Here is a 15,214-nt window from a genome sequence, read left to right as displayed (position 1 = left end):
CATAAACAATGAAAACTAAACTATGACCAAAATTTTTCCAGTCAACACTGCCTGATCACTACACATTTGTTTGCCTGTCCTTTCTACACTTACCTTTTCTGATTACTCTCAATTTGTATCAGAGATTGTGTCCCTTTGTGTTCGTCCAAATAAGGCATCACACTAACATATTAATTGCAAACACAGCTACAACTATTCTATTATAGCATTTCACATTGCCTCTATGAAATAAAGCACACTAGTAACACTCAAGCTGGTCTTCAACTGAAGACTATTTGAAAAAAGTAACACTAAATACATACCTTCTGCATCAAAACAAAGCGTGTTGATGAAACTTTTGTGACCATCAAGCTCCTGTAGCAGCTGCCCATGGATTTCTTTCACATTTGCATTCCAGATTCTAATCACTGAGTCGTAACACCCTGTCACGACCAAGGAGTCAGCAATTGGGTGGTACTTTGCAGTGTAAACAAACGAAGGATGAGGGAAAACTCTCACTGCAGATGCCGCCTCAATTTCTATTTTCCACATTCTAAAATGAAAGCATGTTAGGATATCTACTGTAGAAAGCAATCACACACACAGGTATAACTGATGCCATATTTTGTGCTAGTGGTTTTAGAGGCAAATGCTTGAAACACTTAACACCACCTGTTTATCCTACCACTTTATTTCACCTATATTTAATCCCTTAATATGGTACTTTCTAACAAGAATTAAGATACATTTACTACTTTACATAGTACTCTGTCTTCAAAGTAAATTCATGACTAATTACTCATTTAGTGGATATTTTGCACATTTAAAAACATGCATAAAGAATTCCATAGAATGGATCCAGTTTCCTTTTTTCAGGAGTGATAAACAAATTGTTAAGACCTTGTGGGGTATCACCCATTTAAAAAAAAAAACAAAAAACAAAACACAAAACAGTCAGAACAAAAAACCCACAAAGGAACACCTAGGACCTCTAAATATAAATAAAACCCCAGAAAGTTTTAAAAGAACAATTACCTACCACACAGTGATTGTGATCTCAAGGATGTTTTCTTCACATAAATTCAGTTCTTACTATTCATCTATTTCCTATCCTTCACCACCCATAGCTGTAAGATCAGATTTTGCTTAGGATGTGTTTTTCGTTTGATGCTAATATACTTTATTATTGAGCCTTCCCCAAAGATGAGTACATAAAGAATGGAATGGTACCTGGATCATGAAATACATGTGGGTAGCACATTTCAGAGAGCGGTCAGTTACAATATGGAATTTAATTGTTTGAGTGCCACCCTTCCAGGTGGGGTCACTACTTCCGGTGGCTACTGAAGAATTGTAAGCTTACTCTGAGGTGTGTTCATTACAAAATTGCAATCCCTTAGTGTATAGCGATTAATGTGCAAAGGTAACAAGGAGTCATAGAATCGCCTAGGTTGGAAGGGACCTTTCAGATCATCAAGCCCAACCATCAACCTAACTCTGACAAAAACCATCACTAAACCATATCTCTAAGCACTATGCCTACCCGTCTTTTAAATACCTCCAGGGATGGTGCCTCAACCGCTTCCCTGGGCAGCCTGTTCCAACGCTTAATAACCCTTTCGGTGTAAGAATTTTCCTTAATATCCAGTCTAAACCTCCCCTGGTGCAACTTGAGGCCATTTCCTCTTGTCATATTGCCTATTACTTGGGAGAAGAGATCGACCCCCACCTCTCTACAACCTCCTTTCAGGTAGTTGTAGAGAGCGATAAGGTCTCCCCTCAGCCTCCTTTTCTCCAGGCTAAACAACCCCAGCTCCCTCAGCTGCTCCTCATAAGACTTGTGCTACAGACCCCTCACCAGCTTCATTGACCTTCCCTAGACCTGCACCAGCACCTCAATCTTTTAGAATGGTTTTGCTCTAACAACATAAAGGTTAATTTATTGCTCACAAATAATGCTCACAAAGCTTGGGAAGGCTCAAGGATAACATACAAAACACTATATAAAGAAGGATTCACATTAGTTCCTACATTTCCCTTCAAGTTGCCTTAGAACACAGTCTGAGATATAACCCAGGTCATAAACTGATGACAACTTCAAAGCAATGGGGTGCCTTTTGGTCCTCATCCTTCAGTTCTACCATGTTTCAATGGCAAAATGCTCCCGATATGAAAGGGATAAAGAAGAAACTCCTTGCCTAAACTGAGACTTTTTAAGGAGCTTAAGGCAATGGCCAATAAATACAGGAACTAACAACTTGTACAGTGACTATGCATAGTACACAGAAAAGGAGGCAGACCACTACAGTTTCAACTTGCTGCCACAAATTCAAGAACTGAGGAACAGCTGGGCCTTCTTACAGGTAGCATAAATGACTGAAATTGATATTTACTTCAATATAAAAAAAAATATTTAATCTGCTTCCAAATAAAAAGCAAAAACATGGGACAAGCTGTTAAAATATTTTTTCCTACATATAAGCAGAAAAAAAAAAAAGAAAACAGTTCCACACATACAATATATCATTTAACAATTCTTCTGGCATTTTAATTATGCAACTGCCTGTAGCATTACTGAGTTGCATAACAGAAACAAGAGATAGGGATCTGAAGAGCTAAAAAAAAAAAAAGCCCTATGAAAACCCATGAAGTTGCTCGTAATAAAATTACGCCGTGTCACAACCATACTTTCACGTTTTTCTACAGTTTTGAGGGTTCTGCTTTTAAACCTCAAACAGATTAGTATTTTAACATTAACACTGTGTTGAAGTACACTTTTAAATTGTAGAGGAAAATGCGTACACTTTCAGTCTCAGAAATAATACTACCAAATTACATTTACAGCAATTTAAGTTGAATTATTTAAACGTGTACAAAAAAAAATTAAAGTTACATATATATGTACAGTGCAGCCAATTTATACATGTTACTTGAATCTTAAATTTTCAGTTTCCTGCCTCATGTTCAAATTTGCAAACTTAATACTGCATTCATAATACCACAGTTTCTCCAAGGATAGAATACTGCAACTGTCTCAGTGACTTTTGGAAATACAAAGTCTTTTTTTTTTTTCTGCACTGTAGATTTAGACATTACAGCTGGAAAGCTTGGAAAAGCTGTCATCTCAAATACATATATATTAGAATCTAATATAGTAAATATAGTGTAAGTGATTAACTCCATAATATTTTTTATAATATTATAGCGTGTCACACTGCACTAAAATCTTTAATTAAAACATTATAGCACATCTTTTAGTAAGAAATGAAACTCGACCACTTTCTTTTATGCTTGATGCTATCTGCCAGAACAACTTCATCATACTGACCTGACAGTGCCATCAGAGGATGCAGTAAGAAGGTATTGATCGTCTTTTGACCAACAAAGATCATACACTATGTTAAGGTGACCATAAAATTCTCTCAGGAACTGTCCAGAAGGAATTTCATACACTAGTGAAGTCGAAATGGAAAAATAAAATTTTTTTAAGTATTTACAATCAATAATATGCAATTATTGTGCAAAGTTTAGTCTAATCTTGGGCCAAGTTTCTGCTAGCAAAAGTCAACTAATTTTCTTTATCATTTTCAGAGAACAAGATCAAATAGTTGCTAGATATGCATAGACAGCAAGCATATACTTCCATCTAGTGGTTCATGGATGTCACAAGTGTCTTAACCCTTAAGAAACAGCCTACTTGCTTTTAATTATTAGAACCAGATTAGGAATTTTGTTTTTTAATTTGTTTTGACAGCTAACCAACCAATATTTAAACCAGATTAACACAGAGATCATTTTCTGGGGCTGTGTAATAAGAGAATCTAGATTTACTGTTCATTGCATTTAAAAAATTTACTTTGTGCACACTTGAAATACTATTCTCTCTAAATCTCAAAATTCTTACATAGGGTTTAAGAACTATGCAGTTAAGGCTACTGTGAAGAAGCAGCTCCAAGTTTGAGTAATAAGGAAGATTTATAGTTCCAACCAAACTAGACCATAGAAGACAGCAGACTCCAGCAGTCAGTCTGGAGATGACAGCATTCCAAGTATCTAATTTTCATGACAGGTTATGAGAAAAACGTACACAAAAAGCATGTGGTGGAAGGCTGGAGAAGCTATTTCACTTAGAACCTTATTATCAGAAAATATGTTCCTTTTGCAAACTGATTTAGTAGTTCCATTAGACATCTGCGCCAAAATAGTGTGATTTCATACCAAACTGTATATAGATTACCACGTATGAAAAGCAAATTCCAGCCCTATTAACACAGAAAGAGCATTTTCCCCAATGCTCTTTCATGCACAGAACAATTTACAAAACACAATTTAAAAATACAACTTTTGCCCTTTAATTTCAAACTATGTGAGTTATATGACAAAAACCCAACAAAACAAGTTTTTAACTTACAAAGAATTGGATAGCCATTCCTTCCTGCACATGCTGCTGCCAGTGTTTTCCCATCATGAGAGAAACAAATACAGAGACAGCCCATATCTCCACCTCGCAGTGAAAACAGATGCTTGTTCGGTATGCGGCAAACCTAGCTTTTCAGGTAAGAATTGGGATTTCACAGTTATGAATATTAACTACTCAATGCTTAAAACACATTCTTAGTTCTTGTCATGCATAAGTTTTTAAAAGCTACTAACATCTTAAGGGAATTTAACAAAAAGTTCAACCTTATAAACAGAGGCAGTTCTGCTGCATAACTTAGGCCACATCTAGTTTGTATATTCGTTTCTGCCTCATTATTACAGACAACTAGTTTTAAACACCTAAGCAAATTTAAATTTGAAATAATTTCCTTAATCTTAAGAAGTGCTTAATGATGACTATCATCAATAATATAAGCTGTAGAGTTAGACTGTAAGTCAAGATTGTTTAAGGAGTCCAAGCACAACTTTTTGTAACTTAATGATTGCAGTGTGAACTCAGAAGACTAACTACAGACAATCAAAGCTTTGGTCTACCAAATCACCTTTAGCATTCCTCATCTGTATTTCAATTCTTGATTTTTTTTAAAACATAACTGGAGATGAAACATTTCAAAAAATTGCACAGGTATTATAGTCCCCCTTCCTCTCTCTCCCAAAATATTTCCTCTTTTTCAGGCAAGGGCTTTTTCTTCAGAACTAAATTCAAAGTTTAAGGGTAACTAAAATATCCAGAGTAGTTATGTGATTATTTAACCTAAACCTGATTTACCTTTACGAATGAAAAATGAGCACAAACAGATTCATATGCATTTAAAAGTATAAAAATAGATCTACTTATGAAATAATTGAATATACACTGTTTACTTCAGAATAAAGGTAAACATATCTTCTTAGAAACTATATTGGGGGTTGGAACAAGGTGATCTTTAAGGTCCCTTCCAACCCAAACCAATCCATTCTATATACGCAGTTAAGCCTTCTTCTGCTTATTAACCTCTCTCTAAAATAAAACATTACAATGTTGAATCAATAATTCAAACAGCTCAAAAGAAACTTATTTACAGGTCATGTAGTTACAATTCACATCTAAAATTAATTTCATATTTAATTAATATATCAAATATTTCATAATTCTATGGAATATTCTTTGGCAAATAGACATGCCACATAATGCTAACCCTACTGAAACTTTTGCACAAGACAGCACATCACAAAATACTTCATCGTTGCTACTAAAGTTCTTCAATATGGATATAGACTAGTCTAAGAATAAATGAGCTGCCACATTTTATTTGATGATGGTAGGCAAACATTCTTAGGATCATATTTCTCTTGGTTTTGATTACTGAGTTTTTTTCAGAATGGCAACTTTCTGAAAAGTAATGAAAATTAACATAAATACACCGTTTAGGTATACTTCCATTCTTTATAAGAAAATCTCCATTGTAAAAACAGTCTTGTCTATTCTTTCCTATTTTATTATTAGCAAACATTACTGGGAAATAAAATTAAGTCTGTGTGTATTTAAGTGTTCTTTTTGAAAGTATCTGTGTAAAGGACTACAGTCTGGCACCAAAAAAAAAAAAAAAAATCAACATTCTTTGCTAACAAATCTTTTATTATTCAAATTTTTATAGAACCATGAGCTGACACAAACACCAATCTACAGAAAAATATGAAATCATTGCAGGGACATTCTATATGTAGTTGCAAAAACATTCCCTTTTTATGATTGCTAATTTCCTTTAGATACAGTGATCTAGGAGTTAGGATGAAGGTGACAAGAACCTTCTTAATAAGGTTCTTTAATGAAAGTTCCTTTGTAATTCTGTTATACCGTGAAAAAAAAAAAAGAGACTTCAACTGAGGGAAGAAGAAAAAAGAAAAAAAAATCAAACAAGAAAATATATTTCCAATCAAGCTGAAATCTGAGAACTGGTTTCCTGTCTTATTTCCACTACTTGAACAGCCCTATTCTTTCAAATTCCTAGAGAATTCTGGAGATAAAAATACCTGACTCTTCTGGGAAAAAATTATTAAATCACTTACATTTGGTAAGAACCTAAGTATCCTCTATTATTTCTGAGAGTTCCCTATGTTTTGTATTTTGTGTACTATTTAATTTGCTTTAATGAATGACTTGCTTCATAATACTTATGTAATAAAAATAAAGTTATAAAAAGATAGTATGTCTTTACATTATTTTTCTTTAATAAGCAAATAAAAACACTTCACCTGTCCAGGCAATCTTGTCCATTTAATTGGCTCCTTTTTCTCCTCTGGAATAGGTTCACATGTTTTCTTAGATCCCTCGCTCTGGAGCTCACACAGTGCTGCACTACTTTGTTCCTGCTGAACAGCTATCATAGAGCGGAAAGAAGGAGCAACCTTAAGGCAAATGAAACTAAGTATCAGAAAAAAACATTTTTATAATTAACAGTGTAATACCTGAAAAGATTAAAAGGTATTTTTCAAACGTATTGCATTTTTACATCTGAAAAACAGAGATTGGAAAAAAGTTGAATACATGAAAACTACATAGCAAAAATTTAATTTAAAGTAGCCAGCAAGTCCAAGAGTAACTTGAGCTTCCAAAGTTGCGTCAATCAGACAGTATAAAAGATTTTTCAAATAATTGATACCTTTCTATTTTTATTAACTATCCGGGTCAGTGAAAATTATTAATACTCTACTACCTGGTGAAGGTGGCGTATAAAATAAAGCATTCCAGCATGCAAATAGTTGCAGTGACATTAACCTACCACCTTCAGATCAAAATACTGCTTCGGCAATAAAACCTATTCATGGTACCAAAAGATATTACCAGCACTGTGTACTGAACAAACTGCTCAAGTGCCGCAAAGAAAAAAGGAGGACTGACCACATTTGTGATTTTAATTGTAGATAAAGCATATACACTTTCCAAACTTCTCTAAGTACACTTACTGAACCTTACATGTTACACCAAGGTTGAACACACAGGAAGCCTTAATACCGTGAAGCAGCCTAGCAGCCCCATGGCTGAGGGGCACAGAGGCCGTTAAGCAGAAGCTGCATTTCTGATTGATTTCACTAAAACAAGTCTCTTCAGAAACACAGCTGAATACCAGGAAAAAATTACTGTTTTCTTCCAGGCTGACAGCTGCTAGGTATCCACTTCAGGGTGAATAACTGTCTAGATTCCTGTAACTAAAAAGGGAGGTTGGACACCTACCACGCAAGTAGAAAGCAATTTAGCAGCTTAAATCAGTTGTCCACACATAGATGTCTACTTCCTCGCCCTGTTTTATCCAAGGCATATATTTTCATATCTACCAGCCCGTGCCGGAGGTATGGGAGATCTGAGCCCTTCTGGAGAATCATAGAACCACCTAGGTTGGAAGGGACCTTTCAGATCATCTAGGTCAACCATCAACCTAACTCTGACAAAAACCACCACTAAACCCTATCTCTAAGCACTATGTCTATGTGTCTTTAAATACCTCCAGGGGACAAGGCAGGATCTATAGCAGATCTTAAATGGAAGCAGAAATCTATGCATAGAAAACTGTATCATGTTATGGCTTTTATCTGGAGCTCAATCCTAGCCTTGGCAAATCTGGCATTTATCAGAACAAGAAAGAAAGAAATAATATCAGTAGTCAACGGATTCAAGTCAAGCACAGCTCGGGAAGATATGCAAATTCATCACATCACTTGAGCTTCACAGAAGACTGTAAAATAGGGACAGCTATAAACCAGTGACAGCACCTAAACATACCAGGGAAACATTCAGACCATGGAGAAGACAGGCTCAGAACACTTCCAGAAAGATGAAGCACAGCTGCTCAAACAAAGCACACAGAATTCCTAACAACCTCAGCAGCTGACTGAGCAAGAGATCTGCAGATGTCATTCCAGTATACAGATTAGAAAAACGTCCCCAAAACATATGAACTAATCCCACAGAATAGCTTGTTTTTCGACCACATCTCACCAGGCTTCCACAGATCACCCTTGATTGTATGAACAGAAAGAAGAGACTTATGACAACTGCAAATACATATGGAAAATTAGGTACTAGAACAATATTGTACTGACACTGTAGAACAATAAATGCTGTATTTATCTTGAATGCACATCTCTGCACACGCCAATGGAAGCCTGTCTTTAAAGGAGTTTTCATTTGAGAAAAAGTAAGACTCATCATAGCTTGAAGGTGCAGGGAATCAGAGTTAAGTGACTTACATCTTCTCTCATTTATAGAATTTACACACCTTTGTGAGTCCAGTGACTTAAAATGGCATTTCTCCTAATGAGAAGGAATATCAATCTTCAAGAAAGCATCCTGAAAGTTTTCTGACTGTCAATGGCAAAATATGCAAAGTTGCAGATGGGAAAGTATGCCTATTTTTCAAAGATAGGTATGAAGGGCTGAGTTTGGAACACATATCTTAAGATGCAAAGTTCTTATTATAGCTAGTTATATGCTAGCTATTTTATATACTGTAAGTACAGCTTTTATAAACATGCATACAAACACACACACTCACACACTCTAGCTGGTTACTACTTCCTACAGAAAAGTCTGCATATTTGTAAATATATTTATATATTAAATATTTAACTTACATGATCTGGCAGTTTTATGCCTCTTATGGTTACATATAAAGTTGATGGGTAACGATTTCTAGGACATTTTGCCCACCAGTCATAAACCTCAACAACATTCAAATGTGACTTCGTCCTTGGAGGTGGGTAATATAATTGCAGACGGAGTTTTCCATCAATGTTTCGAACTCCATTTGCACCTACAAGCTGGAGCGGTGATTGAAAAGAGGAAAAAAAAATTATTACATTAACATAAAAGTCATTGATTATTTCTAATATCTCAAACAACTACAGTATAAACTCTGAAATTTCCCATTGGGGAAATATACCATCCCCAAAAGTGGTAATACAGTAAGCACGTCTTAAACACCCCCAGGATCAAATCACCAAGATTGAAGCTTAGATGGCAGCCTAGTTTTAAAACGTGCTTCATATGCACAACAGTAATATCCTGTATGTGGGAAGACCTCTGCAGTACCCACCCACCCCCCCTTTTTTTTTTTTTTTTTTAAATTACTGCTTGCTGGAATCACCAGAATCTCAAAGGACTGACAGTCCACAAAAAGCCTCTTCCAAATCTGTCCCCTTTGAACCCTGCAGCAAAGGCCATTGGTAAGACTTTGACTCAGAACAGAAGATACAACAAAGCAGTAACCTTTCCAACTTAGAAGAAATAAGAGTTTTCTCTATTGAACTAAAGAACAAGTGTACCTACTGCCATTAACACTAACCACTGTTTATCAGGACATTTCTACTTTGACTGATACGGATGAAAGGATAATGCAGACAGATGCAGTAGGAATGAAGAACAGGTCATAATTTTATTTGTATCTATAAGTTGGAAATTCATCCTTCCCTTTGTTCACAAGTAGGCTGTACTGAATGCCTGGATGCACAGCCCCCACAGCTATACACCCAGACACAAGATACCGGACCTCTGATTCCAGTAGATTCATCTTTGGCAGAGCTGAGAAGAGACTCTGCATGTAATGATATGGAGGTCCCTCTCCCTTCCTCTAAACTTGCAGTCCGTTATCTTCTCCTGTATTTCTCATGTTGTAGGTTGCACAATGACTGTCAAGATCTACCTTCCACAAGGGTAGGTGTAAATGAACAATCCTCAGGCAAATTAAAGCTTGTCAGCTCTCAAAGGCCAAATTGGCACATTCAAGTCTCTCCTAAAAGGGTAAAAAGGTATATGACATGCTAGCTAAATTCCCTGTATGTCATTGCTGCAGCATTTCAAACTCTGGAATTAAAAACGACAGGCATTTTATAGTTAGGCTAGAGAGTCTTTTCAAAGACTGGTCAACTGAAAATGCCACTAGAATGCAGAATAGCTGAGGTACACAAATCAGTGGATTTGTCATTTTCTTTGCAGAGACAATCTCATGAACACACAGAAAACCCTTAAAGAAAACCTCCTTCTGTACTATATGAACAAAAAAAAAAAAAGCTTTTTTATACATTGTATACTTCCTTGAAAAATACATATTCTTTACTGTCAAGCTTGTTACTGTGAATTTTATGGGGTAAAGGAAGAGGGAAAGGAGAGAAGAGCCAAGCAAGAATTTGTTTTTCCATCTCTGTTGCCTGGAAATATTAAAAATACTTTCACACTTTGTGCGGTTAGCGTCTTCTAGATAATTGAATAGAAAGATTTATAAATTTTGTTTCTTCATTTAAATATTTACAATACCTTTAGAAATGCCCAACAAATTTTTCGGAAACCACATTCCTGAATTTGTACATCAGAGTTGGCTCTCACTTCATCCATACTTAGAAAATCAAGGATCTGAAAGTATTGATAGGAATATAAATATATTTCTCACGAATATATACTTCACGATAATTAAAAAACACATTGAAAACATGCTAGATGCGATTCACTAGATCAAGACTTCAGTTTTAAGCCATTACAAAACAAGTACTTCTTTCACATAAGCAATTAGAAATAACAGAGCCCTATACATTTACCTGATGACTATTTATGACCTGCTTTAAAATAGAACATAAGTCTGGTCTTAAAAAAACCTCTTCTTGCTTTCCTTCTGCCTTAATAAATGTGTTCATGTGTAATTTTCATAAATCCTATATAGCTAGGGAATCATACAGATCACAAATATGACAGCCAAAACTAGCTGTATGTTAATCTAGCTGGAAAATGGCAGTCAAAAAGCAAGTTTTCCTTTCCTAGCTTTGTCACTTATGTCGTAGAATCAATCATAGAATGGTTTGGGTTGGAAGGGACCTACAAAGATCATCTAGTACAACGCCCCTGCCATGGGAACGACATCAGGTTGCTCAAAGCCCTCTCCAATGTGACTTTGAACACTTCCAATGATGTCCATGTGTCTCTTCATTTTTCTGGTCAGTGACTTTTGGAGATTTACCTGGCATACAAAAAAAATTGGAATCATGGTTTCTTCAAATTGTTATTTCATAAACCACACTGAAGTCAAACAGCATGATTCCAGTATAGTCATACTTCTGGTCACAACACCAACATGATTTCCATGAAGAAGCTTTACATATAAATGTAATTAATTTTGTGTTAAGCAACTAAGGACTCTACAAGTGTGTTCGTTATGAGTATCACAGAACATAAAGAAACGTATGGTGATATTGTATATACAATCTATTTGAAATACAAAAAACAAGGAATGAAAAAATATTTATTGTATTAGGTTCCCGTTTTCAGCTTAATACTACCAAGTCTCTCTTTACAAATATTGAAATACTTAAGCTTAAAGTCACGTTGAATATATACCTTACAATTTTTCCTTTAAACATAGTTGTACTGGAGGAAGAATTAATAATTACTGTGCGAAGAATGGGAGAGGAGAAGTAGATGTCTAAAACGTCAAGGGAAAAGAGTTGTTGCTACAAAGTAGGCAAACTCCATCTTTGAGTTTCTGGTACTTGAGCTTCTTTTCAGATTTCAAGAATGTAAAAAAGGAAAAAGTGATACCCTACCTACATGCTGCCACCCCTCCTGATCTGGAACAATCTTACCAGCCTTTCACAGAAGTTTGACAGTTGATTCAATAAAAAAGCTTTGTCCTCCTTACTACTATCAAAACAGGGTGGGTTTTTTTTTTGCTATGAAAAACGTTTTGCAGTCACCAATAACACTTTTTGCTATCTCCACTTAATCCTGTATCTTAAGGCTATGCTATTAACCCAATATAACTGAAATAAAACACCTGAATCATTTAAATATATACTGCAGAAGAAATAAATAGAAAATCATAACGTGCATAAATTTGATGTAAAATATTTAACCTTACCTCAAAAAACAGGATTACGCAAGGGCTTTCTTCAGTATTTTGAATAAAATAACTAAAACGCTCATTAAATATGACTTGCTCTTCCCACTCCGGAACTGTTGATTTAGACTGTCTGAAGTCATATGGTTTTGTCATAATAGGAAGAATGTGCTCTATTTGCTCTTGTTCATAATAAGATGAAACTTTCCTCTTGCTGTTTGAAAATTTCCAAAAAATTACAATTGTTATAGCACCTTAAAAAAACCAGTATTTTCAACTACTGAAAGCAAAGAAAGATACAAGATACCATTTGTTTTATGTTAGAAAAAAAAGTTCTAAAACCACCCAGAATTTAAGACAATTCCCAATGTATATAGTAATGCTACAGGCTGAAGTTCAAAATCCTAACAATCATGTTACTCTTACCAAATTTATGCATAATGATCATGGTGGAGCCTACTGCTTAAGCACTGTTAAAATTTGGTTTTCAGGAAAATTATGCATAATGACAGTGGAAACAAGTAACTGAAGCAATTAGAAATATGAAGAACTAAGCTTAATTTCAGGATTTTAAAAGGTCTTTTATAAAACAGAAAAGACAGATGGTATTTATGCTACAAGAGTTTTGCTTACTTATTCTAATCTTGACTACTACATATTTTTGAGATTTAGGAAGTTTTCTCTCTGAAAATAATACAGAATGAACTGTGCTGTAAATATAGCAACCTTGAGAGCAATACAGCAGTTCAGAGCATTTAAAAGTGCCAAAAAGAAAAAGAAAAATACCACCCAAATTTACTGTAGGTATACAGGTAGGTTACTGTACCTATACCATAGATGCAGAAACTAATGAATGACCTCGCAAGCTTAAAATTCAGCATTATTTTCATTTTCATATTTAATTTTCTAGGGAAGAATCTATGTATTTATAGTAATCATTGATAACAGAAACAGTTTATTAAAAATCACCTATGATCCTTCCTGACGTATAAGCCACTTCTCTGATCAACAACATGGATTTTAACCATGGGATGAGATACCAGGAGATCAGTTTTAAGTCGATCAGATCGATGGATATAAACTCCCAACACAAGATCGTCATCAAAACCAAATTTAGACTGAGTTGAAATTTCTGAATTCTTCATTTCTTCATCATTTTCTGCAGCAGCTTCCGTGTTTTCTTCTAGAAATTGGAACAAAGTAAATAGAGGTTACTATGTTCCACTAGTGACAGTTTAAAGGAGTAAAAATGCTCCATATTGCCTTAGGAATCAATAGTAAAGCAATAATATTTGAAGTGTTCTTTATGTAATAGGTTAATAGAAAATTATCAGATTTGCAGCATTTTAAACACATATGACCATACACACAAATTCGTATTCATTAATATAATCTATACCCATTAACAAACATCTTTATTTAAAAACAGAAGTCTTCCTCTTGATTGATATAGGTTCTTCTGTGCCACAATGACTTAAAATCCATACAGTTAATATCCTGCTCTGAACTACAGCCTATAGTAGGGTTGGTTTGTTGTTTTTTGTTTTTGTTTTTGTTTTTTTTTTGGTTGTTGTTGTTGTTTTTGTTTTGTTTTTGTTTTTTTTTAACATAAAAAACAACATAAGAAGCAAAAATTGTTTTCAAAACTTCCTAATTTACAAGTTACGGTAAGACCACCACACTTAGTAAATATCAAAAGACCTACTCCTCATCAATTTCTGTAATGTCTGTTTTTTAGACTAATTTCTTATTTTGTCCTCCACAACATTTGAGGAAATGAATTCTCCAATTTGACTATGTGTTGCATAAAAAAAGTATTCCTTATGTTTGAATTGAGCATCACTGTTAAAGCAGTGGTGATACACCATTTATAACATAAAGTAAATAAAAATGATAAAAATAATAAAAAGATAATTAGAAGATGCATCTAAGTAATACACTGTAAATGTGGTATATATTATAATATTATGCTTTAAAAAACCCCACTTTCTAACTATTTATCAATTTCAAAAATATTTACAGTAAATTAATTTTAGATTGATACATTAAATTAGCTTTCTTACAAGTTAGCCTCAAAATTGGAAGAACAAAAGCACAATTAAGTAACTAAAGAAACATAAGTAACTTCAACAGCTCAGTCACTTCTGTGTTACTACTATGGACAAATATTTCTGTAGCAGCGAAAAAAAAAAGAAAAGAAAAAAGACTTGGATAAAGCAGCAAAGCAGCACACCATTCTAATATTTTTGTTGGCAAACCTTTTCTGGTTTTCTTTTTAACCTTCTTTGCTTTAGGTTTCTGTTTTTCCATGGTTTTCTCCAATTTCTGTCCTTCTGATGTAAGTAGTCTTTCCAATGACTGATTTTCATTGCCGTCTTCTGCTGGATGATGCTGTAGCTCAGAAAGGGACATTGCACTGCAACATAACGGACTACTGTCAGCAATTGTATTCTAACGCATATATGGATAGAATTGCTTATTACCACTATTAATCCACTTGAAATTTCCTCTCTAGCTCTGCAACTCATCATCTGTGTATCTTGAAAATGCAACACCTCACCCTCTCCAACATTAGTGTCTTGACTTTTTTTACTTCTCTCCCCTCTTCCCTCTGATTTCCAGATAATTGCAGAACCATTCATCTGAATAGAGCCAACCTAATAGTCTTTTGCTGGATCAGGGCCATCACTCATCACCAAAGAACCATGCACAAAATTAAGTTAGATGAGAGTGAATTCCACAGAAAATAAACATCAGATAGTAATGGCGGGTATTTTTAAAAAAAGTTAAACTGAATCTGTGAGTTAAATATTAATCTCGACAGCATTTTGAAAGAATATTTGGTAATATTTTTTTCATAACAGAATCATCCAGTTCATCACATATGTACAGTTTATCAGAAAGCTTCCACCTATCTTAAAACAAAATGAAACATT

The 15,214-nt window shown here is 34.6% G+C and overlaps 1 protein-coding gene across 6 annotated transcripts in view; it reads right to left on the bottom strand.

Moving 5' to 3' along the window:
- AHI1 (Abelson helper integration site 1) overlaps nucleotides 1-15,214 on the bottom strand; it is a 94,046-nt gene that overhangs the window by 66,298 nt on the left and 12,534 nt on the right. For all 6 annotated transcript variants that reach the window (XM_063329537.1, XM_063329538.1, XM_063329541.1 and 3 more), the window contains exons 5-13: nucleotides 14,537-14,694; nucleotides 13,248-13,461; nucleotides 12,300-12,492; nucleotides 10,709-10,804; nucleotides 9,031-9,216; nucleotides 6,655-6,807; nucleotides 4,391-4,523; nucleotides 3,308-3,431; nucleotides 303-532 (exon numbers count right to left, since the gene is read on the bottom strand). In XM_063329537.1, coding sequence (XP_063185607.1) covers nucleotides 303-532; nucleotides 3,308-3,431; nucleotides 4,391-4,523; nucleotides 6,655-6,807; nucleotides 9,031-9,216; nucleotides 10,709-10,804; nucleotides 12,300-12,492; nucleotides 13,248-13,461; nucleotides 14,537-14,694 — 1,487 coding nt within the window. The remainder of the gene's footprint in view (nucleotides 1-302; nucleotides 533-3,307; nucleotides 3,432-4,390; nucleotides 4,524-6,654; nucleotides 6,808-9,030; nucleotides 9,217-10,708; nucleotides 10,805-12,299; nucleotides 12,493-13,247; nucleotides 13,462-14,536; nucleotides 14,695-15,214) is intronic.

This window comes from Chroicocephalus ridibundus, chromosome 3 (genome assembly GCF_963924245.1).
Source record: "Chroicocephalus ridibundus chromosome 3, bChrRid1.1, whole genome shotgun sequence".
NCBI classification, from domain to species: Eukaryota; Metazoa; Chordata; class Aves; order Charadriiformes; family Laridae; genus Chroicocephalus; species Chroicocephalus ridibundus.
The sequence above is the reverse complement of the archived record's forward strand: the minus strand, read 5'-3'. Positions and strand labels throughout refer to the sequence as shown.